This window comes from Leptodactylus fuscus, chromosome 9, assembly GCF_031893055.1.
Source record: "Leptodactylus fuscus isolate aLepFus1 chromosome 9, aLepFus1.hap2, whole genome shotgun sequence".
Taxonomy (NCBI): Eukaryota; Metazoa; Chordata; class Amphibia; order Anura; family Leptodactylidae; genus Leptodactylus; species Leptodactylus fuscus.
In genome coordinates, this window is record NC_134273.1 from 87,199,168 (window position 1) to 87,224,898 (window position 25,731).

Here is a 25,731-nt window from a genome sequence, read left to right on the forward strand (position 1 = left end):
GGTGAATTTGCTTCATTCATTATTTTATGACCATGTCTTGCTTTGGCCACATTGTTATTTTGGACAACCCCTTTAAGTACATACCTGGACGCCTTCCTGAGGTGTATACACCAAACCGAATCGGAGAACTGACCCTGAATGACTGGACAATCCCTTGAACTGGTTTCCTATCGTCCTGACTTAGCTGTGACATCATCAGCACATTGATGATGTAATGAAGGACACAATCCTCCTCTGTATGATATTTTATTGTACACAATAACTATATACACCATAATATATATATATAGTATATACTTATAAAGCTGCGCTGGGAATGAAGTCACACATCACATCTGCTGTTTATTCAGCTACAATCCATGGGGGTGTCTGCGCTGACTGGGGCCCATAGAGAGGGAGCCCAAACTCAGGTGGGACTAATCCCATAACATAAATAAGGAGGGAATTAGCAAACCATTGTGTCCTTCTTCCAGAAACAGCGCCACTCGTGTCCAATGGTTGCATGTGGAATTGTACATCAGCATTATTTAGCGCGCTGCAGTATCAGACTCCGCCTATGGACACGAGTGGCGCTGTGTCCAGAACAAGCAGTCATAGTTATTCTAATCCCGAACAATCCCAGTAAGTCTGGATAGGGCTTTTGGGTCAGGGGGTCACTTTGCTTGTCTAGTGATGGGAGCCCGGGCAGAATTTGGTGATCCAGCAGCCCCTCTTCTGTATGTTTGCCTGTGTTCAGACATGACAAGTGCACAATGACCTATTCTTAGAAGATTGCAGCCTTGAGGTAGTGTGGGGGTCCCCCGGAGGTAGTAGTGTTCAAGGTGCTCCTGAAGGAATCGGGAGTCTCTCATAGTAACAGAAAACAAGTCTCAGCCTTCAAAATGGCCGCCTCCAGTGTACACAGGCGAGAGCTCAATTCAGGCCGAGTCAAACAGAACCGAGCTGTCCACCTTCTCGTCCTTGTACAGTTTGAGCTCCTCCATCAGCTTCTGTTTTGCTTCATTGACTTCAATTCCCCAGGACGGCTCATTACTTTCTGGTAAACAAGGAAAAGATAAGAAAAATGAAAATCTGCAACGACATCGGCGTCTTCATGTTCATTATTTATGTTCTGGGGTCAGTAATACAAATATCATAGAGGCCGCCATAGTGTGACCTGAAGAGGTCAGGAGGTCGCAGGATGGGCGGCGGGTGCAACAAATAAATGGCCACCAATGGGAGATAGATAAGGTTTACATAGGTTTTTTCTGTCCGCTTGAAAAGTTGGACATTTTTGGGAACGGACACTTAAGGACAGGCACAGAGTGTAGAACAACGCACCGGATCTCCATTTAAATCAATGAAAAATGTCACAGACACAGCTAATGTCCAATGCTAATGTCTGTGCAAGATTTTGAAGGGACACTAGGAGCGGACACTAGCTGTCGGACAACAATGGTAGTGTGAACGCCTTAGTCACAACGTCACTGTGGGTATAAGAGGTGGATAGATAGATAGGAGATAGATAGATCAATAGATAGATAGATAGATAGATAGATAGATAGATAGATAGGAGATAGATCAGTAGATAGATAGATAGATAGATAGATAGATAGGAGATAGATAGATAGATAGATAGATAGATAGATAGATAGATAGGAGATAGATAGATAGATAGATAGATAGGAGATAGATAGATAGATAGATAGATAGATAGATAGATAGATAGATAGGAGATAGATAGATAGATAGATAGATCAGTAGATAGATAGATAGATAGATAGATAGATAGATAGATAGATAGGAGATAGATAGATAGAAGATAGATAGATAGATAGATAGATAGATAGATAGGAGATAGATAGATAGATAGGAGATAGATAGATAGATAGATAGATAGATAGGAGATAGATAGATAGATAGATAGATAGATAGATAGAAGATAGATAGATAGATAGATAGATAGGAGATAGATAGATAGATAGATAGATAGATAGATAGATAGATAGATAGATCAGTAGATAGATAGATAGATAGATAGATAGATAGATAGATAGGAGATAGATCAGTAGATAGATGTGAGCTATTAGACAGATACCTGTTGGTGAATTTGGCGCCTTTTGGTGAAGGTTTCCTTCTGACGTAGACGAGTCGGCCTGATATCCAGCAGATGACGCTGCGGCCTCCATCTTGTACCCGTTGTCTCCAGGATAGCAGTCGAAGCTTCCGGACTCGTCCAGTTCACACGGACTCCTTTGGTAGAGGTTCTGTCGCTCTGGGTAATATGTCACCTCTGGAAAGGACACAGCGCTCATGGACTGGGCCGCCCTGGATAAGCCGCTGGGCAGCCCTGCCGCTTCTCCTTGGGTGTAACCTATGGACAAGGACTCATCGCTTTCCTCGGGGATGTTCACACTAGACATCTCCACCCGGGATTCCCTTACAGAGTCTGCGAATGTCTCCTGAGCTTTCTCCATCATTGTTATGACCTGTTATAGAATATAAGGATAATGAAGGGTTAATATGGAGGTCTGTAACTATGGCTGACTGCGAAATGTGAACTCGAGCCTCTGAGCACTGTAAGGCCCTAGGCCATAGTGTATAATATCACTGGAAACAATCAGCAGGTATGCTGGGGCCTGTGTATAATGTATATCCATCACCTCTGATAATTCTGCTCTCTTCCGGGTCAGACACAGACAGATCGCAGACGCCCAATGTACGGCTGAACCTCTGCTCAGTCTCTCAAGTCTTCTGTCCGTGTATTTGTGTGCGATTTCTCTGGCGCACAGGAGATCCACAGATTCCGATCTATGAGCGTCGCTCTCCGCTTGTAGCTTCACCGTCTCCACTTCCGTCAGGATCAGATCTTTCTGTAAAGGACAGAAGACGTCTTAAGTTATATCCACAAGACAGGAAGCAGAGGCTGTAACACAGAAGCGGACATGGGGGGCTCTTACCAGGTACGGGGGGTCTCTGTCCTTGTCCTGAGGCTTTAGCCCGGTCAGAAGTTCTGCCAGAACCTGAAAAACCACATAAAACATCAGGTCAGAAGGAAACCATCACTTTTATATCTAATCCAGGATCTGTTTGGGATCTGCTGATGGTCGGGGTGGATTGTGGAGGCCTCATGGCCTCAATCCTGCCTGTACTATGGAGTGACACACTGCCCCCTGCTGGTGTGGTGATGTGGGGGCCATCACATAGGACAGTCGGTCGCCCCTAGTAGTGCTACAAGGACACCATGTACAGGACATCCTGCAGCCACATGTATTGTCTCTCATGGCAGGGCGGACAACAGGTACCAGCAGGATAGGTCCTAGAGCCTGCGCCCAATTGTCCAGTGTCCCCAATAATCTTCTCCTTTGGTTGTAATTTTGTCATCCCTTCCATAGATCCTCCATATACCACACTGTGGAAGCTTCACCAGGACAATGACTGATTCCGGATTATTCTTTGTCAATGCGTTGCATGTGTTTTATAACCCCCAGGTCAGTGCTGGGACCCCTGGACATATTTCAGGCTCCGCTCCTGCATTGGAGGATGCTACGGTATTACTCACCACGCCACAGGAGAAGATGTCCGTGTGTGCGCTCAGCTGGCCGCTCCTCAGGTAAGTGTCCGGCAGGTACGGCTGGAATCTCTGCAGCTCGTAGGTTTTCACATTGGTGTAATTTGCTGATCGGTCCGGACAGAATCGAGACCCTGCATGGCCCAACTTAGCAGTAAAATCCTCATCGAGAAAGAGATTGGAGCTGTAAAGAGCAGACAACAAGGAGTTAATGCCAGAATCTGTCGCCTACAACATCAGGTTCTCCACACGTTGTGAAACTACAAGTCTCAGCAGTCCGCACTGACTACGATGGATTACTGGGATGAGCTGCATAGAACAGTGAAAATCTCTATAAAACACATCGGACTACGATGCAGCGCCTTGGCACTGAAATGGTTAATTGTGCAAAAAAGGAACCAAATTAGTCAGGATGTAAGACAAGAGCGAGGCTGCAGAGCTAAGGAAGTGTCCGCACCTGAGAATACCGAGAGACAGCCGGAGCTCACCTCTTAATGTTTCCATGAAATATTCCAGCCTTGTGCAAGTGATCGACACATTGTAACAGAGCAGCAGCGACAGCAAATCTCCTCTCCCAGCCCAGGACACAAGAGCCAGCCTGAAAGTGCACGAGAGAGAAATACGTGAAGATCCAGAATAGAAGCAACTACATCTATGTGAAAGATGAGCGCAGCTCTGGAGGATAATACAGGATAAGTAATGTAATGTATGTACACAGTGACTGCACCAGCAGAATAGTGAGCGCAGCTCTGGAGGATAATACAGGATAAGTAATGTAATGTATGTACACAGTGACTGCACCAGCAGAATAGTGAGCGCAGCTCTGGAGGATAATACAGGATAAGTAATGTAATGTATGTACACAGTGACTGCACCAGCAGAATAGTGAGCGCAGCTCTGGAGTATAATACAGGATAAGTAATGTAATGTATGTACACAGTGACTGCACCAGCAGAATAGTGAGCGCAGCTCTGGAGTATAATACAGGATAAGTAATGTAATGTATGTACAGTGACTGTACCAGCAGAATAGTGAGCGCAGCTCTGGAGTATAATACAGGATAAGTAATGTAATATATGTACACAGTGACTGCACCAGCAGAATAGTGAGCACAGCTCTGGAGTATAATACAGGATAAGTAATGTAATGTATGTACACAGTGACTGCACCAGCAGAATAGTGAGCACAGCTCTGGAGTATAATATAGGATAAGTAATGTAATGTATGTACACAGTGACTGCACCAGCAGAATAGTGAGCACAGCTCTGGAGTATAATACAGGATAAGTAATGTAATGTATGTACACAGTGACTGCACCAGCAGAATAGTGAGCACAGCTCTGGAGTATAATATAGGATAAGTAATGTAATGTATGTACACAGTGACTGCACCAGCAGAATAGTGAGCGCAGCTCTGCAGTATAATACAGGATAAGTAATGTAATGTATGTACACAGTGACTGCACCAGCAGAATAGTGAGCGCAGCTCTGGAGTATAATACAGGATAAGTAATGTAATGTATGTACACAGTGACTGCACCAGCAGAATAGTGAGCGCAGCTCTGGAGTATAATACAGGATAAGTAATGTAATGTATGTACAGTGACTGTACCAGCAGAATAGTGAGCGCAGCTCTGGAGTATAATACAGGATAAGTAATGTAATATATGTACACAGTGACTGCACCAGCAGAATAGTGAGCACAGCTCTGGAGTATAATACAGGATAAGTAATGTAATGTATGTACACAGTGACTGCACCAGCAGAATAGTGAGCACAGCTCTGGAGTATAATATAGGATAAGTAATGTAATGTATGTACACAGTGACTATACCAGCAGAATAGTGAGCGCAGCTCTGGAGTATAATACAGGATAAGTAATGTAATGTATGTACACAGTGACTGCACCAGCAGAATAGTGAGCGCAGCTCTGCAGTATAATACAGGATAAGTAATGTAATGTATGTACACAGTGACTGCACCAGCAGAATAGTGAGCGCAGCTCTGGAGTATAATACAGGATAAGTAATGTAATGTATGTACACAGTGACTGCACCAGCAGAACAGTGAGCACAGCTCTGGAGTATAATACAGGATAAGTAATGTAATGTATGTACACAGTGACTGTACCAGCAGAATAGTGAGCGCAGCTCTGGGGTATAATACAGGATAAGTAATGTAACGTATGTACACAGTGACTGCACCAGCAGAATAGTGAGCGCAACTCTGGAGTATAATACAGGATAAGTAATGTAATGTATGTACACAAAGACTGCACCAGCAGAATAGTGAGCGCAGCTCTGGAGTATAATACAGGATAAGTAATGTAATGTATGTACACAGTGACTGTACCAGCAGAATAGTGAGCGCAGCTCTGGAGTATAATACAGGATAAGTAATGTAATGTATGTACACAGTGACTGCACCAGCAGAATAGTGAGCGCAGCTCTGCAGTATAATACAGGATAAGTAATGTAATGTATGTACACAGTGACTGCACCAGCAGAATAGTGAGCGCAGCTCTGGCGTATAATACAGGATAAGTAATGTAATGTATGTACACAGTTACTGTACCAGCAGAATAGTGAGCGCAGCTCTGGAGTATAATACAGGATAAGTAATGTAATGTATGTACACAGTGACTGTACCAGCAGAATAGTGAGCACAGCTCTGGAGTATAATACAGGATAAGTAATGTAATGTATGTACACAGTGACTGCACCAGCAGAATAGTGAGCGCAGCTCTGGAGTATAATACAGGATAAGTAATGTAATGTATGTACACAGTGACTGCACCAGCAGAATACTGAGCGCAGCTCTGGAGTATAATACAGGATAAGTAATGTAATGTATGTACACAGTGACTGTACCAGCAGAATACTGAGCGCAGCTCTGGAGTATAATACAGGATAAGTAATGTAATGTATGTACACAGTGACTGTACCAGCAGAATAGTGAGCGCAGCTCTGGAGTATAATACAGGATAAGTAATGTAATGTATGTACACAGTGACTGCACCAGCAGAATAGTGAGCGCAGCTCTGGAGTATAATACAGGATAAGTAATGTAATGTATGTACACAGTGACTGCACCAGCAGAATAGTGAGCGCAGCTCTGGAGTATAATACAGGATAAGTAATGTAATGTATGTACACAGTGACTGTACCAGCAGAATAGTGAGCGCAGCTCTGGAGTATAATACAGGATAAGTAATGTAATGTATGTACACAGTGACTGCACCAGCAGAATACTGAGCGCAGCTCTGGAGTATAATACAGGATAAGTAATGTAATGTATGTACACATTGACTGTACCAGCAGAATAGTGAGCGCAGCTCTGGAGTATAATACAGGATAAGTCATGTAATGTATGTACACAGTGACTGTACCAGCAGAATAGTGAGCGCAGCTCTGGAGTATAATACAGGATAAGTAATGTAATGTATGTACACAGTGACTGTACCAGCAGAATAGTGAGCGCAGCTCTGGAGTATAATACAGGATAAGTAATGTAATGTATGTACACAGTGACTGTACCAGCAGAATAGTGAGCGCAGCTCTGGAGTATAATACAGGATAAGTAATGTAATGTATGTACACAGTGACTGCACCAGCAGAATAGTGAGCGCAGCTCTGGAGTATAATACAGGATATGTAATGTATGTACACAGTGACTGTACCAGCAGAATAGTGAGCGCAGCTCTGGAGTATAATACAGGATAAGTAATGTAATGTATGTACACAGTGACTGCACCAGCAGAATAGTGAGCGCAGCTCTGGAGTATAATACAGGATAAGTAATGTAATGTATGTACACAATGACTGCACCAGCAGAATAGTGAGCGCAGCTCTGGAGTATAATACAGGATAAGTAATGTAATGTATGTACACAATGACTGTACCAGCAGAATAGTGAGCGCAGCTCTGGAGTATAATACAGGATAAGTAATGTAATGTATGTACACAGTGACTGCACCAGCAGAATAGTGAGCGCAGCTCTGGAGTATAATACAGGATAAGTAATGTAATGTATGTACACAATGACTGCACCAGCAGAATAGTGAGCGCAGCTCTGGAGTATAATACAGGATAAGTAATGTAATGTATGTACACAGTGACTGTACCAGCAGAATAGTGAGCGCAGCTCTGGAGTATAATACAGGATAAGTAATGTAATGTATGTACACAGTGACTGCACCAGCAGAATAGTGAGCGCAGCTCTGGAGTATAATACAGGATAAGTAATGTAATGTATGTACACAGTGTCTGTACCAGCAGAATAGTGAGCGCAGCTCTGGAGTATAATACAGGATAAGTAATGTAATGTATGTACACAGTGACTGCACCAGCAGAATAGTGAGCGCAGCTCTGGAGGATAATACAGGATAAGTAATGTAATGTATGTACACAGTGACTGCACCAGCAGAATAGTGAGCGCAGCTCTGGAGTATAATACAGGATAAGTAATGTAATGTATGTACACAGTGACTGCACCAGCAGAATAGTGAGCGCAGCTCTGGAGGATAATACAGGATAAGTAATGTAATGTATGTACACAGTGACTGCACCAGCAGAATAGTGAGCGCAGCTCTGGAGTATAATACAGGATAAGTAATGTAATGTATGTACACAGTGACTGCACCAGCAGAATAGTGAGCGCAGCTCTGGAGTATAATACAGGATAAGTAATGTAATGTATGTACAGTGACTGTACCAGCAGAATAGTGAGCGCAGCTCTGGAGTATAATACAGGATAAGTAATGTAATATATGTACACAGTGACTGCACCAGCAGAATAGTGAGCACAGCTCTGGAGTATAATACAGGATAAGTAATGTAATGTATGTACACAGTGACTGCACCAGCAGAATAGTGAGCACAGCTCTGGAGTATAATATAGGATAAGTAATGTAATGTATGTACACAGTGACTGCACCAGCAGAATAGTGAGCACAGCTCTGGAGTATAATACAGGATAAGTAATGTAATGTATGTACACAGTGACTGCACCAGCAGAATAGTGAGCACAGCTCTGGAGTATAATATAGGATAAGTAATGTAATGTATGTACACAGTGACTGCACCAGCAGAATAGTGAGCGCAGCTCTGCAGTATAATACAGGATAAGTAATGTAATGTATGTACACAGTGACTGCACCAGCAGAATAGTGAGCGCAGCTCTGGAGTATAATACAGGATAAGTAATGTAATGTATGTACACAGTGACTGCACCAGCAGAATAGTGAGCGCAGCTCTGGAGTATAATACAGGATAAGTAATGTAATGTATGTACAGTGACTGTACCAGCAGAATAGTGAGCGCAGCTCTGGAGTATAATACAGGATAAGTAATGTAATATATGTACACAGTGACTGCACCAGCAGAATAGTGAGCACAGCTCTGGAGTATAATACAGGATAAGTAATGTAATGTATGTACACAGTGACTGCACCAGCAGAATAGTGAGCACAGCTCTGGAGTATAATATAGGATAAGTAATGTAATGTATGTACACAGTGACTATACCAGCAGAATAGTGAGCGCAGCTCTGGAGTATAATACAGGATAAGTAATGTAATGTATGTACACAGTGACTGCACCAGCAGAATAGTGAGCGCAGCTCTGCAGTATAATACAGGATAAGTAATGTAATGTATGTACACAGTGACTGCACCAGCAGAATAGTGAGCGCAGCTCTGGAGTATAATACAGGATAAGTAATGTAATGTATGTACACAGTGACTGCACCAGCAGAACAGTGAGCACAGCTCTGGAGTATAATACAGGATAAGTAATGTAATGTATGTACACAGTGACTGTACCAGCAGAATAGTGAGCGCAGCTCTGGGGTATAATACAGGATAAGTAATGTAACGTATGTACACAGTGACTGCACCAGCAGAATAGTGAGCGCAACTCTGGAGTATAATACAGGATAAGTAATGTAATGTATGTACACAAAGACTGCACCAGCAGAATAGTGAGCGCAGCTCTGGAGTATAATACAGGATAAGTAATGTAATGTATGTACACAGTGACTGTACCAGCAGAATAGTGAGCGCAGCTCTGGAGTATAATACAGGATAAGTAATGTAATGTATGTACACAGTGACTGCACCAGCAGAATAGTGAGCGCAGCTCTGCAGTATAATACAGGATAAGTAATGTAATGTATGTACACAGTGACTGCACCAGCAGAATAGTGAGCGCAGCTCTGGCGTATAATACAGGATAAGTAATGTAATGTATGTACACAGTTACTGTACCAGCAGAATAGTGAGCGCAGCTCTGGAGTATAATACAGGATAAGTAATGTAATGTATGTACACAGTGACTGTACCAGCAGAATAGTGAGCACAGCTCTGGAGTATAATACAGGATAAGTAATGTAATGTATGTACACAGTGACTGCACCAGCAGAATAGTGAGCGCAGCTCTGGAGTATAATACAGGATAAGTAATGTAATGTATGTACACAGTGACTGCACCAGCAGAATACTGAGCGCAGCTCTGGAGTATAATACAGGATAAGTAATGTAATGTATGTACACAGTGACTGTACCAGCAGAATACTGAGCGCAGCTCTGGAGTATAATACAGGATAAGTAATGTAATGTATGTACACAGTGACTGTACCAGCAGAATAGTGAGCGCAGCTCTGGAGTATAATACAGGATAAGTAATGTAATGTATGTACACAGTGACTGCACCAGCAGAATAGTGAGCGCAGCTCTGGAGTATAATACAGGATAAGTAATGTAATGTATGTACACAGTGACTGCACCAGCAGAATAGTGAGCGCAGCTCTGGAGTATAATACAGGATAAGTAATGTAATGTATGTACACAGTGACTGTACCAGCAGAATAGTGAGCGCAGCTCTGGAGTATAATACAGGATAAGTAATGTAATGTATGTACACAGTGACTGCACCAGCAGAATACTGAGCGCAGCTCTGGAGTATAATACAGGATAAGTAATGTAATGTATGTACACATTGACTGTACCAGCAGAATAGTGAGCGCAGCTCTGGAGTATAATACAGGATAAGTCATGTAATGTATGTACACAGTGACTGTACCAGCAGAATAGTGAGCGCAGCTCTGGAGTATAATACAGGATAAGTAATGTAATGTATGTACACAGTGACTGTACCAGCAGAATAGTGAGCGCAGCTCTGGAGTATAATACAGGATAAGTAATGTAATGTATGTACACAGTGACTGTACCAGCAGAATAGTGAGCGCAGCTCTGGAGTATAATACAGGATAAGTAATGTAATGTATGTACACAGTGACTGCACCAGCAGAATAGTGAGCGCAGCTCTGGAGTATAATACAGGATATGTAATGTATGTACACAGTGACTGTACCAGCAGAATAGTGAGCGCAGCTCTGGAGTATAATACAGGATAAGTAATGTAATGTATGTACACAGTGACTGCACTAGCAGAATAGTGAGCGCAGCTCTGGAGTATAATACAGGATAAGTAATGTAATGTATGTACACAATGACTGCACCAGCAGAATAGTGAGCGCAGCTCTGGAGTATAATACAGGATAAGTAATGTAATGTATGTACACAATGACTGTACCAGCAGAATAGTGAGCGCAGCTCTGGAGTATAATACAGGATAAGTAATGTAATGTATGTACACAGTGACTGCACCAGCAGAATAGTGAGCGCAGCTCTGGAGTATAATACAGGATAAGTAATGTAATGTATGTACACAGTGACTGCACCAGCAGAATAGTGAGCGCAGCTCTGGAGTATAATACAGGATAAGTAATGTAATGTATGTACACAATGACTGCACCAGCAGAATAGTGAGCGCAGCTCTGGAGTATAATACAGGATAAGTAATGTAATGTATGTACACAGTGACTGTACCAGCAGAATAGTGAGCGCAGCTCTGGAGTATAATACAGGATAAGTAATGTAATGTATGTACACAGTGACTGCACCAGCAGAATAGTGAGCGCAGCTCTGGAGTATAATACAGGATAAGTAATGTAATGTATGTACACAGTGTCTGTACCAGCAGAATAGTGAGCGCAGCTCTGGAGTATAATACAGGATAAGTAATGTAATGTATGTACACAGTGACTGCACCGGCAGAATAGTGAGCGCAGCTCTGGAGTATAATACAGGATAAGTAATGTAATGTATGTACACAGTGACTGCACCAGCAGAATAGTGAGCGCAGCTCTGGAGTATAATACAGGAAAAAAACAGACATGTGATGGATTGGATGTATAATGGTCACTAACAGAGAAAAGATAAAATCCCATTGAAATCAATGGAGATTTTGTCGGCTTTGTGAGGGTTCATCTAACGTCCATTGCTAAAATCCTGTAACTGACAATAGCTATGGACACCGCTGATGGTCACCAATGGTGTGAACACCCCCAAAGTAATGTAATGTATTTATATGGAAAACTTTCTAGTTGAGCATTTCCTGGAAGTTTCCTCATACTGGAAAGTCTATGAAGCTGTCAGTGATTCCATATAGTGGGGGAGGAGTAGAGCGGAAACTGCCAGGCCTGCAGGATGGATGCGCGGACATGATGTCGATGTTGGTTTGGTCTCCATTACACCTCTGGTTTGCATTTGCTGTATATACTGGAAAATTCTCCTGACATGCGCAGCAAACATGTATGTCCCATATAGAAGAAGAAACCCCCTATAGTTCCTGCTCTTTGTCAGACTCACTTTCTGTAACGCCACATCTACTGATCCCTCCTTCATGTAGCGGTGGACGAGGTAGTGATGTCCGCCCTCCACACAGAAGCCGAGCAGTTTCAGCAGATTGGGGTGGTGACATCTATATGTGGAAGAAAACACAATATAAGACAAGTAAGGGGTCCATACACATAAGACAAATGTCTGCCTTACACTTTGAGCCGAGTGTACATGTATAAGGGGGTAGCTGCACAGTCCTCACTTCTGTCTCCATAGTTTGCTACAATGTATCAGCCTGGACTGTGACGTTTAACTTAGGCCCTGTCCGAAATGCGGTTACCTGGGAAAACACGCGGACCCCATAGACTATAATGAGGTCCGTGCGGTTTCCATGTGAATCATGCAGAGAGAAAGGTTTTTTGCTTTTGCATATCAAGGATCTCTCTATTCACTGACAGCAAGAAGAGATCTTGGAAATTACTTCACAGTGAAATATGAAATCTTGCCGACCCCTCTAAGATGATAACACATAGAGGATCTGCCACGAGGGTCTTACCGAAATCCTATCTGAGCCTCCTTCTCATAGCAGGGGTCTGTCTTCTCCGACGGCTCCTTCTGCACCTGCAGAAAACACAGACATGAGAATCTCATCTGACACCACAACGGGAATCTCCAGCAGACACTCCCAAATATTTCACCTCCTTCAGCCTCTTTATGGCGTACACATTGTCTCCTCTCCGTCCTAGAAAGACGTCAGCAAATTGTCCGCTGTGTAGTGTCCTGTTCACACTGAATCCGTCTGTAGCCTCCTCCAGTTGTTGCTTCGTCCAGTGCTGACAGGTGGTGTTTAGTGACAAACTGATCTCCTGCTGTGGAGTACTTAATGCCTACATGATACAGGGTGACAGCGTAAGTATACAGCAGTATATACCACCAGCTGTACATATATAAGTATATACAGTATATACCCAGGTTATAGCAGCTGTACATATATAATTATATACAGTATATACCCAGGTTATACCGGCTGTACATATATAATTATATACAGTATATACCCAGGTTATAGCAGCTGTACATATATAATTATATACAGTATATACCCAGGTTATACCGGCTGTACATATATAATTATATACAGTATATACCCAGGTTATACCGGCTGTATATATATATTATATGCAGTATATACCCAGGTTATACCGGCTGTATATATATATTATATGCAGTATATACCCAGGTAATACCGGCTGTACATATATAATTATATACAGTATATACCCAGGTTATACTGGCTGTACATATATAATTGTATACAGTATATACCCAGGTTATAGCAGCTGTACATATATAATTATATACAGTATATACCCAGGGTATACCGGCACGGTCCATATCACTATATAGAAGTCCAGGTGACAGGCGGTCACATATACCTGATTCGTGCTGGACATCTGGTTACAATAGGAGTCCGTCCACAGCGACTTCAGCAGCTCTGATGGGGGTTGTGGTGGTGATGGAAGTGACTGCACTTTACATTCTATAAGAGAGATCACACACTGAGCCCCGTATACATCACCTGTATCTCTATATATCATATATAGTATAATGCTGTCGTCTGTACCTGGCAGCTTCTCTGTTACTCCGTTGCAGTTCCTGCAGTTTCTTTCTGCTCCTCCAGACTCTTGTGCAGCTTCTCTCTTTCCCTCACTCACTGGACTGCTGGGATCTGTATAATCCATAACATTATTATTTCACATCATTTATATAATGCCATTCCGAGTTACCAGAAAGTTGGGTGACAACTCACATGGGTTCTGTGCTATTTGAAATAGATATAACCACCCAAGAAAAGACGTCCTGGGACACAGAGAAGTGAATCCGAGCTGAACTTACACTGCTGGAGAATGTCTAAGGCCCGGAAAAGCTCCAGCTTATGAAGAACGACCTCCAGATCCTGGACAGTGGCTAACCTCTGACCCCAACTCCAAAGCAGCTCCCGAGTGATGGAGTCCCCCGACCTCCGCCTCATATAGAAATGCTGTATAGATGTCTGGTCATTTATAATATGTGAGGCTGGGAGAGAAAAACACAAGGAAATATCTCTGATTCCTGTCAATGAATGGTGAAGTCACTCTTATATTATACTCCAGAGCTGCGCTCACTATTCTGCTGGTACAGTCACTGTGTACATACATTACATTACTTATCCTGTATTATACTCCAGAGCTGCGCTCACTATTCTGCTGGTACAGTCACTGTGTACATACATTACATTACTTATCCTGTATTATACCCCAGAGCTGCGCTCACTATTCTGCTGGTACAGTCACTGTGTACATACATTACATTACTTATCCTGTATTATACTCCAGAGCTGTGCTCACTATTCTGCTGGTGCAGTCACTGTGTACATACATTACATTACTTATCCTGTATTATACTCCAGAGCTGCGCTCACTATTCTGCTGGTACAGTCACTGTGTACATACATTACATTACTTATCCTGTATTATACTCCAGAGCTGCGCTCACTATTCTGCTGGTGCAGTCACTGTGTACATACATTACATTACTTATCCTGTATTATACTCCAGAGCTGCGCTCACTATTCTGCTGGTACAGTCACTGTGTACATACATTACATTACTTATCCTGTATTATACTCCAGAGCTGCGCTCACTATTCTGCTGGTACAGTCACTGTGTACATACATTACATTACTCATCCTGTATTATACTCCAGAGCTGTGCTCACTATTCTGCTGGTGCAGTCACTGTGTACATACATTACATTACTTATCCTGTATTATACTCCAGAGCTGCGCTCACTATTCTGCTGTACAGTCACTGTGTACATACATTACATTACTTATCCTGTATTACACTCCAGAGCTGTGCTCACTATTCTGCTGGTGCAGTCACTGTGTACATACATTACATTACTTATCCTGTATTATACTGCAGAGCTGCGCTCACTATTCTGCCGGTGCAGTCACTGTGTACATACATTACATTACTTATCCTGTATTATACCCCAGAGCTGCGCTCACTATTCTGCTGGTGCAGTCACTGTGTACATACATTACATTACTTATCCTGTATTATACCCCAGAGCTGCGCTCACTATTCTGCTGGTGCAGTCACTGTGTACATACATTACATTACTTATCCTGTATTATACTCCAGAGCTGCGCTCACTATTCTGCTGGTGCAGTCACTGTGTACATACATTACATTACTTATCCTGTATTATACTCCAGAGCTGCGCTCACTATTCTGCTGGTGCAGTCACTGTGTACATACATTACATTACTTATCCTGTATTATACTCCAGAGCTGCGCTCACTATTCTGCTGGTACAGTCACTGTGTACATACATTACATTACTTATCCTGTATTATACTCCAGAGCTGCGCTCACTATTCTGCTGGTGCAGTCACTGTGTACATACATTACATTACTTATCCTGTATTATACTCCAGAGCTGCGCTCACTATTCTGCTGGTACAGTCACTGTGTACATACATTACATTACTTATCCTGTATTATACTCCAGAGCTGCGCTCACTATTCTGCTGGTGCAGTCACTGTGTACATACATTACATTACTTATCCTGTATTATACTCCAGAGCTGCGCTCACTATTCTGCTGGTACAGTCACTGTGTACATACATTACATTACTTATCCTGTATTATACTCCAGAGCTGCGCTCACTATTCTGCTGGTGCAGTCACTGTGTACATACATTACATTACTTATACTGTATTATACCCCAGAGCTGCGCTCACTATTCTGCTGGTGCAGTCACTGTGTACATACATTACATTACTTATCCTGTATTATACCCCAGAGCTGCGCTCACTATTCTGCTGGTGCAGTCACTGTGTACATACATTACATTACTTATCCTGTATTATACTCGAGAGCTGCGCTCACTATTCTGCCGGTACAGTCACTGTGTACATACATTACATTACTTATCCTGTATTATACTCCAGAGCTGCGCTCACTATTCTGCCGGTGCAGTCACTGTGTACATACATTACATTACTTATCCTGTATTATACCCCAGAGCTGCGCTCACTATTCTGCTGGTGCAGTCACTGTGTACATACATTACATTACTTATCCTGTATTATACTCCAGAGCTGCGCTCACTATTCTGCCGGTACAGTCACTGTGTACATACATTACATTACTTATCCTGTATTATACTCCAGAGCTGCGCTCACTATTCTGCTGGTGCAGTCACTGTGTACATACATTACTTATCCTGTATTATACTCCAGAGCTGCGCTCACTATTCTGCTGGTGCAGTCACTGTGTACATACATTACATTACTTATCCTGTATTATACTCCAGAGCTGCGCTCACTATTCTGCTGGTGCAGTCACTGTGTACATACATTACATTACTTATCCTGTATTATACTCCAGAGCTGCGCTCACTATTCTGCTGGTGCAGTCACTGTGTACATACATTACTTATCCTGTATTATACTCCAGAGCTGCGCTCACTATTCTGCTGGTACAGTCACTGTGTACATACATTACATTACTTATCCTGTATTATACTCCAGAGCTGCGCTCACTATTCTGCTGGTACGGTCACTGTGTACATACATTACATTACTTATTACTTACCGAACCTCATCCACTCCCAGTCGCTCAGGCTGTCTATGCAGCGGCAGACGTCGTCCAGCACTCGGGGTATGATGTCTATGATCAGCGCTTTCGCCATCTTCACCTTTTTTCCAGATCAACAACTTCAGATTTAAGTGCGAAATTCTGTAAAGTTAAAATTTGAGCAAAATGATAAATAAGTGATAGATTGTGTCATGAAGTCGCCGGAGCGCGGAGGGGACACGGAATCTGCTGCAGAACGTCTTAAAGGGATTGTCCAGTTTTATGTAAATGAAGATTAATTATTGTGTAATAAAAAGTTCCAGAAGATTTTACGTTTCCGCTTTGCCTGTTTGTTGCCAGTGACATTGCTGTTACATTCTAGAGGCTGAAATCTCATCCTGGCCTGATACGTCTCACAGCTGGGGGTTTGTTACAGTTGTATTTGGTCCAGACAATCCTCTGTGAGATCAACAGCACAGAATTCAAGGCTGATACATTGTAACAAATTATCAGAATAGGAAAGAGTCTTTGCTGCTGATGTGTTTGGCTTACAGAGGATTGCCTAGTTTGGCTGCAATTGTAACAAACTCTCAGCGGAGAGAAACTTGGGCTCTGTTCACATCTGCTCCATATGTTTGCGATTTTCCGCTCTATTACAGAAGTGATGCAATGAGAATACAGAAGCCCCAGACCTGTTTTATAATGCACAAGAACGGCTCATGACGTCCCGCTGAAAATTACAGGGTGCGACTACTTTGTGTAGGGAAACCACAAGAATCTAAGAGTCTCCCAGTAATAATGTGAACACAGACTAAGGTCAGTGCAGTTTTTAAGCTTCAGTATGAAAAGGAATAATGTTCCCATTCACTGACAGCAAGCAAAAATCTAAAAACCCATCCAATTTACAGCTGACACAGATGCATTTTCGTTACAGTGTGTCAGTGACTTTGACACGATCTAGAATCTTCCAGATGTTTCTTACATGATACAACCCCAATGTGACAATGTATCAGCGCAGGTACAATGGATCAGTCCGGGCTGTTCAGCTCACAGAGGATTGTCTAGACTGGATACAATTGTAACAACCCATCAGCTGTGAGAAGTTTTGGGGCTATACAGATGTTCAGTCTCCTCGACCTCGGCTTTTCTGGTCATCTTTGGAAATTAACCCTTACAGTGCTGCACAGACCTTTAAGAGCCACCCATGAGACTTACATAGGACTGCCTGACTTACCTGATGCTCCCGGTGTCTCTGTACGTGGTGGAGTGATCTGGAAATCGAAAGCTGGAAGTTTAGCCAATATCCGGCCGGTTACAGAAGACTCCGTCACGGCAAATCCAAGTGATTCATAGTTGTGAGTGATGCCTGCTTTATGTAATGGGAGGGGCCTCACCAGCCAATGCCGCGCCCCCAAACCGCTCAGGGATCCCTCCAGCTCCTTCCTGTCTATAGGCACCTGCTGTATACATGTCACTCTGGGCACTTCCTATATGTAGCTGTGTATAGGGGGAGGTACGAGGCACAGAATGTCACACAACCAGCAGGGCAGGAAGTGTGGAGGACTGCAGCAAAACCTCTGACCCGGGGAAGGTGGGAGGTCAAAGTGAGGGGAGCGGTGACAGCCTGAGCACACACCAGGGGTAGCCAAACTCTATAACATTGGGGAAACCCGGGGAGAAAAACTCTAATTGTAATAGATTGTTTTCAAAAGGAAAAAAAAAGAGTTAAAAACACTTAATATACAGGAATATTGTCAGTGACAGTCCTGATCACTCCGCACACACAGGATGATTGTCAGTGACAGTCCTGATCACTCCGCACACACAGGAATATTGTCAGTGACAGTCCTGATCACTCCGCACACACAGGATGATTGACAGTGACAGTCCTGATCACTCCGCACACACAGGATGATTGACAGTGACAGTCCTGATCACTCCGCACACACAGGATGATTGATAGTGACAGTCCTGATCACTCCGCACACACAGGATGATTGACAGTGACAGTCCTGATCACTCCGCACACACGGGATGATTGATAGTGACAGTCCTGATCACTCCGCACACACGGGATGATTGACAGTGACAGTCCTGATCACTCCGCACACACAAGATGATTGTCAGTGACAGTCCTGATCACTCTGCACACACGGGATGATTGTCAGTGACAGTCCTGATCACTCCGCACACACAGGATGATTGATAGTGACAGTCCTGATCACTCCGCACACACAAGATGATTGTCAGTGACAGTCCTGATCACTCTGCACACACGGGATGATTGTCAGTGACAGTCCTGATCACTCCGCACACACAGGATGATTGATAGTGACAGTCCTGATCACTGCGCACACACAGGATGATTGATAGTGAAAAGTCCTGATCACTCCACACACACAGGATGATTGATAGTGACAGTCCTGATCACTCCGCACACACAGGATGATTGATAGTGACAGTCCTGATCACTCCGCACACACAGGATGATTGATATTGACAGTCCTGATCACTCCGCACACACAGGATGATTGATAGTGACAGTCCTGATCACTCCGCACACACAGGATGATTGATAGTGACAGTCCTGATCACTCCGCACACACAGGATGATTGATAGTGACAGTCCTGATCACTCCGCACACACAGGATGATTGATAGTGACAGTCCTGATCACTCCGCACACACAGGATGATTGATAGTGACAGTCCTGATCACTCCGCACACACAGGATGATTGATAGTGACAGTCCTGATCACTCTGCACACACAGGATGATTGATAGTGACAGTCCTGATCACTCCACACACACAGGATGATTGATAGTGACAGTCCTGATCACTCCGCACACACAGGATGATTGATAGTGACAGTCCTGATCACCCCGCACACACAGGATGATTGATAGTGACAGTCCTGATCACTCCGCACACAGGATGATTGATAGTGACAGTCCTGATCACTCCGCACACACAGGATGATTGATAGTGACACTCCTGATCACTCCGCACACACAGGATGATTGATAGTGACAGTCCTGATCACTCCGCACACACAGGATGATTGACAGTGACAGTCCTGATCACTCCGCACACACAGGATGATTGATAGTGACAGTCCTGATCACTCCGCACACACAGGATGATTGATAGTGACAGTCCTGATCACCCCGCACACACAGGATGATTGATAGTGACAGTCCTGATCACTCCGCACACACAGGATGATTGATAGTGACAGTCCTGATCACTCCGCACACACAGGATGATTGATAGTGACAGTCCTGATCACTCCGCACAGATGGGATGATTGTCAGTGACAGTCCTGATCACTCCGCACACACAGGATGATTGTCAGTGACAGTCCTGATCACTCCGCACACACAGGATGATTGTCAGTGACAGTCCTGATCACTCCGCACACACAGGATGATTGATAGTGACAGTCCTGATCACTCCGCACACACAGGATGATTGTCAGTGACAGTCCTGATCACTCCGCACACACAGGATGATTGGCAGTGACAGTCCTGATCACTCCGCACACACAGGATGATTGATAGTGACAGTCCTGATCACTCCGCACAGATGGGATGATTGTCAGTGACAGTCCTGATCACTCCGCACACACAGGATGATTGATAGTGACAGTCCTGATCACTCCGCACACACAGGATGATTGATAGTGACAGTCCTGATCACTCCGCACAGATGGGATGATTGTCAGTGACAGTCCTGATCACTCCGCACACACAGGATGATTGATAGTGACAGTCCTGATCACTCCGCACACACAGGATGATTGATAGTGACAGTCCTGATCACTCCGCACAGATGGGATGATTGTCAGTGACAGTCCTGATCACTCCGCACACACAGGATGCTTGACAGTCACTCACTTTCCTATATTAATCAGTCCCCAGCACTCTCCATCCTAACAGGTGGACTCAGAATCCATCCTTGTGATGTGATCAGGGGGGTCCCAGTGGTCTGACACCCCCTCCCCCCACTAGCTAGTCACATATCCTCTATCCTGTGGACAGGGGAGACATTTTCTTTGTGGTGAAACCTCTTCAGCCACTATAATAAAAACTTCTGCACCTTTGGGTTTCAGTTCCTTTCCATTTTTGTTTAAAGTCAGCAGATGAAATCCTGTATAGACCTAACACTACATACAGGTGAGGGTCTGGTTCAATTGCATCTGGTCTACACAACCCTCTGTTTGCTACAATCTATGTATACAATGTGCAGGTATAGTGTATGTGGCTGGAGGTGATTTACCTGATGGAGGATTCTCTAGACTAGATACAATTGTAGCAAACCCTCAGCTGTGCACATGACTACATTTGTCAGGGTTTCCTATCACTTACAGGAAATCAAGGTCTTTCTGATAAAGCTGGGTGACAACCAATATGGCTGCAGTTACAGCTCCAACAAAGTTGTCCCCCAGCTTTCCAGGACTGAGGGTGTGATATATTCCCTGCACTGCCAGTACTCCGGGGTCCTGGATAGAGGGTGACATCCCCTATAGGAGCTGTAATCATGACCAAATCTTCTGCCACCCAGCTTTCCCAGAAGCAGAGGTAACAAAGTTACTTTTATATGTTGGAATTTTTTCTCGCTGTCATAGGTTTCTTGGTAGTTTTGTATGAAGGAAGTTGCGAGTGCGGCGGCTTGTGTCCTGATGTCATCCATCATGTGTCAAGCCCCGAGATAACAATATGTCAGGCACCTGACACAATTACAGGGGTGTGTTGTGCAACCTGCGGCTGCCGGGGAATTACAAGGCCATGCAGGCTGCAGTCTAGTGTAACATACACCACCATATGTACTAAGAAGGTGCGAGCCGTGGGAGGGGCGTGTCCCCATTGTCACACACTAGTTGCTATAGCGATTCCAGGGCTCGGGCTTTGTTTTTCCAGGTGTATTGTATTGCTAAACCGGTCTAGACACAGTCGCGGGCTGTTGTGAGTCATCGTGGAGTAACTTTAGTAAGAGCACCGCTTGCAAAATGTTGTGAATTTTAGTATCTGGCGTCAATTACCGAAATAATCAACCCAGGCTGTGAGGTAACGGGACACAATCCTCCGCGAGCGCGCCCAGAACATGTGCCCTAAAAAAACTATCTGATTGCAGAATACATTTATCGCTGACATTGTAAGCGACGCCGTATGCCACGGACTCGGGGGGGGGGGGGGAGCCAAGGAACTCAGAAAGATGGGGCAGAGCAACGCCGCACAGCACTACTACCCCAGATGTCCATGATCTCTGCAGGCGGAGCAGTTCTAGGGGTCACAGTTCACACTGGACTCAGCACTGAATGCCGAAGCAACGGTTTCAATGTTTTATTTTTAATTTAACCCCTTAGTTTCCCACCCTCCCCCCTAGTGCTTTTTCATACTGAGGCCATCAGTATCTAATTGGTGTAGTCTGACACCTCTGCTCCGCACCAGCCTAATCTGTCTGCCTGCCGCTGTACTCTGCTCCTACTGAAGCTGCAATACCCAGGGCTACCACTATACAGTGGGTGGGGCTGCAGCTCTGCACACATCACATGACTAGGAGCGGAGCTGCTTCTGGCCTGGCAGAGGGAGGCAGTCAGATCTGCTGTGGGGTCCGGGTGTCAGACCTTCATCGAACCTAGAGACCGTGCCTAGATCTATAAAGAAAAACGAGGGGATAGAAGACCCCTTTAGGCTCAGGCCCCACGAGACCCCCCACAGCAAAAAAGCGTTGTAGGAAAAACTGCAGCGGCAACGCATTGTGGTCCTCCCCACGGCCTTTAGACAGAAAGTTTGCAGAAGTTTCCTCTGAGGACTTTCTGTTTCAGTGATCTCTATGGGGAGACGGTCGGCCTTTCTGTAGGTATAACTGACCTGCTGCGATTTCCAAAACCATGCTAGATTTGGTAAATGTGCCGTGTCTGCACCACGGTCTTTAATGCAAAGTGTCCATGGGATTCGCTAGAGTCCTGTCCACTTTGCCCTGGCTGTAAGATGCCACACTGGCTGCGCGCCGTTTCATACAGGGGTAAATCGCTGCGTTTACATCCCGTGGGGCCCCGGCCTTAAGGACACTTCCAGGTGGGAATCCCCGTCTGCTTCACTACTTTTGCACAATAAAACCACTCGATCAAACACTTTTCTGCCCCTCTATTCCAGGAGACGGAACTTTTCTATTTTTCCATTGACACAGCTGTGTGTAGCCATGCTGTAGCTCAGTCTCATTCATTTCAATGGGACGGCGATATAACATTGCCTTATGACCAGCGGATGTGATGTCACTTCCTGAGAAGAAGACGGCAGCCATGTTGTCTAAATCCTGCACGACCCCTTAAGCATCAGTTGCAGAAAGTTCTTTAAGGAATCCGCTGCTTGTGATACTGCCCTTTAAGTGGGACACAATAGTGAATGTCTGACCCTACTCTGCTGTATACAGACTGATGACATCACACAGGCTCAGAATATACATTTTATTTAAAATATTATTATATATAAAATCATGTTGTGCCCTATAGACGGGATAGAAATCTACATCTCCATATATAAAAGCTGTACAAATGATACAAGAGGAAGGCACAGAGCCGGCAGTGCTAAGTATAACAAGCAGAGTCTGGGGATCTCATGGTGTCCGACCTCAGAGCTGCAGACATGAGACTGTATAGATATGTACAATGCGTCAGATGTAACGTGGATCGGTGGCGGGTTTATCCGCAGTGTGACACGGGTCCAGTAGGTGGCGCTGCCTTGGGGGTGTTAGCTGTGGGGTCTGGCGGGGTCTCACCTAACACACCCCCTGCCTTGACATTTGTTGTTGCATGCGGTCCAGGTCACAGTCACTAATCCTGCCTCTCTGAAATACATGGACATGGGCGCAGGGGGCGGTGCCTAATAGTCGCAGGAGGTGGGGTGGACACTGGAGTCCATTTACAGTGCACAGGTCTGAACCTGATCGGACAATCTCCTAACTAAACGTATGCAACGTGATCCTATCGTCACCTCCTGCCCTATGTTACAGGTCAGTAATGGCCGCCTGTGCACCCAGTGCCCCAGTGCCATCAGTTGTCCGTTCTGCCCACCTTGCCCTGAGTCTTACTCCATGGTCTGAGGAGCGACAGGACACAGAATATATATCCCCGCCATGGCCTGATCAGCAGTAGAGGAGCAGATTACTGAGAGTCCTCCGGCGTGGTCTGATCCCTGAAGTGGACGGCCAGGCGCCGCAGATCCTTCTCGATATTTGGCCGGTTGTCTAGATCATCGTAGAGGGAAGTCACAATGTCTAACCTCCTGTAGTCCTCCGGCTTCACCAGGCTCCGCACCACCTGGAGGCAGCGATCCTTCAAGGTGAAGACTGTGACAGAGAAACAGAAGGGATCAATAAAGGGGGCCCCCGCCCCTATAATACCCCCTATACAGATGGCACGATACAACTAACACCAGGTGAACGTCAACTCTCCTTAAAGAGGACCTTTCACCATATCCGGGCACAGGCAGTTCTATATACTGCCAGAAAGCTGACAGTGCACTGAGTTCAGCACACTGTCGGCTTTCCCGATCTATGCCCGGTGTGAAGAGCTTACGGCCCGGTACCGTAGCTCTTCTATGGTCAGAAGGGCGTTTCTGACCATTAGCCAGAGACGTCCTTCTGCCTCGCGGCGCCAATCGCGCTGTGCTGTGGAGCCGGGAGGAACGCCCCCTCCCTCTGCTCACACAGCTTGTCCATAGACCAGCATTATCAGGAGCGGGAGGGGGCGTTCCTCCCGGCTCCACAGCACAGCGCGATAGGCGCCGCGAGGCAGAAGGACGTCTCTGGCTAATGGTCAGAAATGCCCTTCTGACTGTAAAGCGCTACGGTACCGGGACCGATAGCGCTTTACACCGGGCACGGATCGGGAAAGCCGACAGTGCGCTGAATTCAGCGCACTGTCAGCTTTCTGGCAGTATATAACACTGCCTGTGCCCAGATATGGTGAAAGGTCCTCTTTAAAGGGGTCTTCCAAGACTAAGACAATGATATTTGGAGTAACACGCTACCCGGGGCGTCTTCCGCCTCTCTGCAGCAAAACTGTTTTTTTTTAGCCAGACGTTGCACCCGGTTAAAAGAAATCAGTTTCCCCGCAGACAGGCGGAAGACGCTCACAGGCGGTCACTTGGCAAACCCATCCAAGTGAACCGCTGGGTTTCCGCCCCCTGTCCAGTTTCTCGGGGCAGAAGACGGAATTGTCTAAAGCAGAGACGGGGCGCGGATGTGAGCCCGCCCTTACTGAGTCTTCAGGTTACAGGTCTCGTGTGTCTGTGAGAGCGTTACCTGGCAGACAGATATTCACGAAGGCGGGCTGCCCATTCACATTGGGGGAGGGGATGAAGATCTCGTTCTTGTTGACGGTCAGCGCCACATCCGTCTCAACCTCACGAAACAGCCAGATGTGACCTGAGAGGAACGGGAAGAAAGGTCAGAGGTCACGCACGCAAAAGACGGTAAATTCTAACACCGTATAAGGGGGAGGCGCCTGAGCTGGCGGTCAGTGACAGGACACAGCTGCAGGGTCGTTACAGTGTGACAGCACCGCTCCTGTAATGTACCTGCTGCCCTCAGGTATAATAATACAGGCTGTGTCCATTCACTGACTACAAATACCAGCAGAGCCTCCCGTCACCACACAGCTCATGTACCCAGGTAAGTGTTCATCCGGCGGCCGGTGCCCGGGGCCAGGGCTGGGTAAGGCTGCGGGGCCCCCTGGAAGTTCACCCAGATGGGCTGCACGGTCCGGGGGCTCCGGTTACAGAACACGACCCGGGCGAGCTCCCGGCTGTTTATGGACCGGAGCTGAGGCGGAACCTCCTGCGGCATCCCGAGGCTTCAGAGCCGTCA

At 45.2% G+C, this 25,731-nt stretch overlaps 2 protein-coding genes across 2 annotated transcripts; both read right to left on the reverse strand.

Moving 5' to 3' along the window:
- Positions 1-612: 612 nt before the first annotated feature.
- On the reverse strand, positions 613-18,180 carry IRAK2 (interleukin 1 receptor associated kinase 2). Its single transcript, XM_075287752.1, has 14 exons — positions 18,094-18,180; positions 16,878-17,021; positions 14,126-14,305; positions 13,854-13,958; positions 13,666-13,769; positions 12,928-13,116; positions 12,786-12,850; positions 12,260-12,371; positions 4,039-4,148; positions 3,542-3,734; positions 2,940-3,002; positions 2,643-2,852; positions 2,078-2,468; positions 613-1,036 (listed from the first exon to the last, which is right to left on the reverse strand). Exons 2-14 carry the CDS (start codon positions 16,972-16,974, stop codon positions 918-920), a joined length of 1,938 nt encoding a protein of 645 aa, XP_075143853.1. The 5' UTR covers positions 16,975-17,021; positions 18,094-18,180; the 3' UTR covers positions 613-917.
- Positions 18,181-23,341: 5,161 nt separating this feature from the next.
- VHL (von Hippel-Lindau tumor suppressor) lies at positions 23,342-25,731 on the reverse strand. The gene is made up of 3 exons (XM_075287846.1): positions 25,533-25,731; positions 25,168-25,290; positions 23,342-24,210 (listed from the first exon to the last, which is right to left on the reverse strand). The coding sequence occupies exons 1-3, from the start codon at positions 25,708-25,710 to the stop codon at positions 24,026-24,028; spliced, it is 486 nt and encodes a 161-aa protein (XP_075143947.1). The 5' UTR covers positions 25,711-25,731; the 3' UTR covers positions 23,342-24,025.

Coding starts and splice junctions, on each gene's coding strand:
- VHL (XM_075287846.1), bottom strand. CDS start 25,710: ATGCCGCAGGAGGTTCCGCCTCAGCTCCGGTCCATAAACAGCCGGGAG. Junction 25,291..25,532: donor CCGGATGAACACTTACCTGG/GTACATGAGCTG, acceptor CGTTCCTCTCAG/GTCACATCTGGCTGTTTCGT. Junction 24,211..25,167: donor CGTGAATATCTGTCTGCCAG/GTAACGCTCTCA, acceptor TCTCTGTCACAG/TCTTCACCTTGAAGGATCGC.
- IRAK2 (XM_075287752.1), bottom strand. CDS start 16,974: ATGGCGAAAGCGCTGATCATAGACATCATACCCCGAGTGCTGGACGAC. Junction 4,149..12,259: donor TAGATGTGGCGTTACAGAAA/GTGAGTCTGACA, acceptor GTGCACTTTCAG/GCTGGCTCTTGTGTCCTGGG. Junction 3,003..3,541: donor ACATCTTCTCCTGTGGCGTG/GTGAGTAATACC, acceptor GTGGTTTTTCAG/GTTCTGGCAGAACTTCTGAC.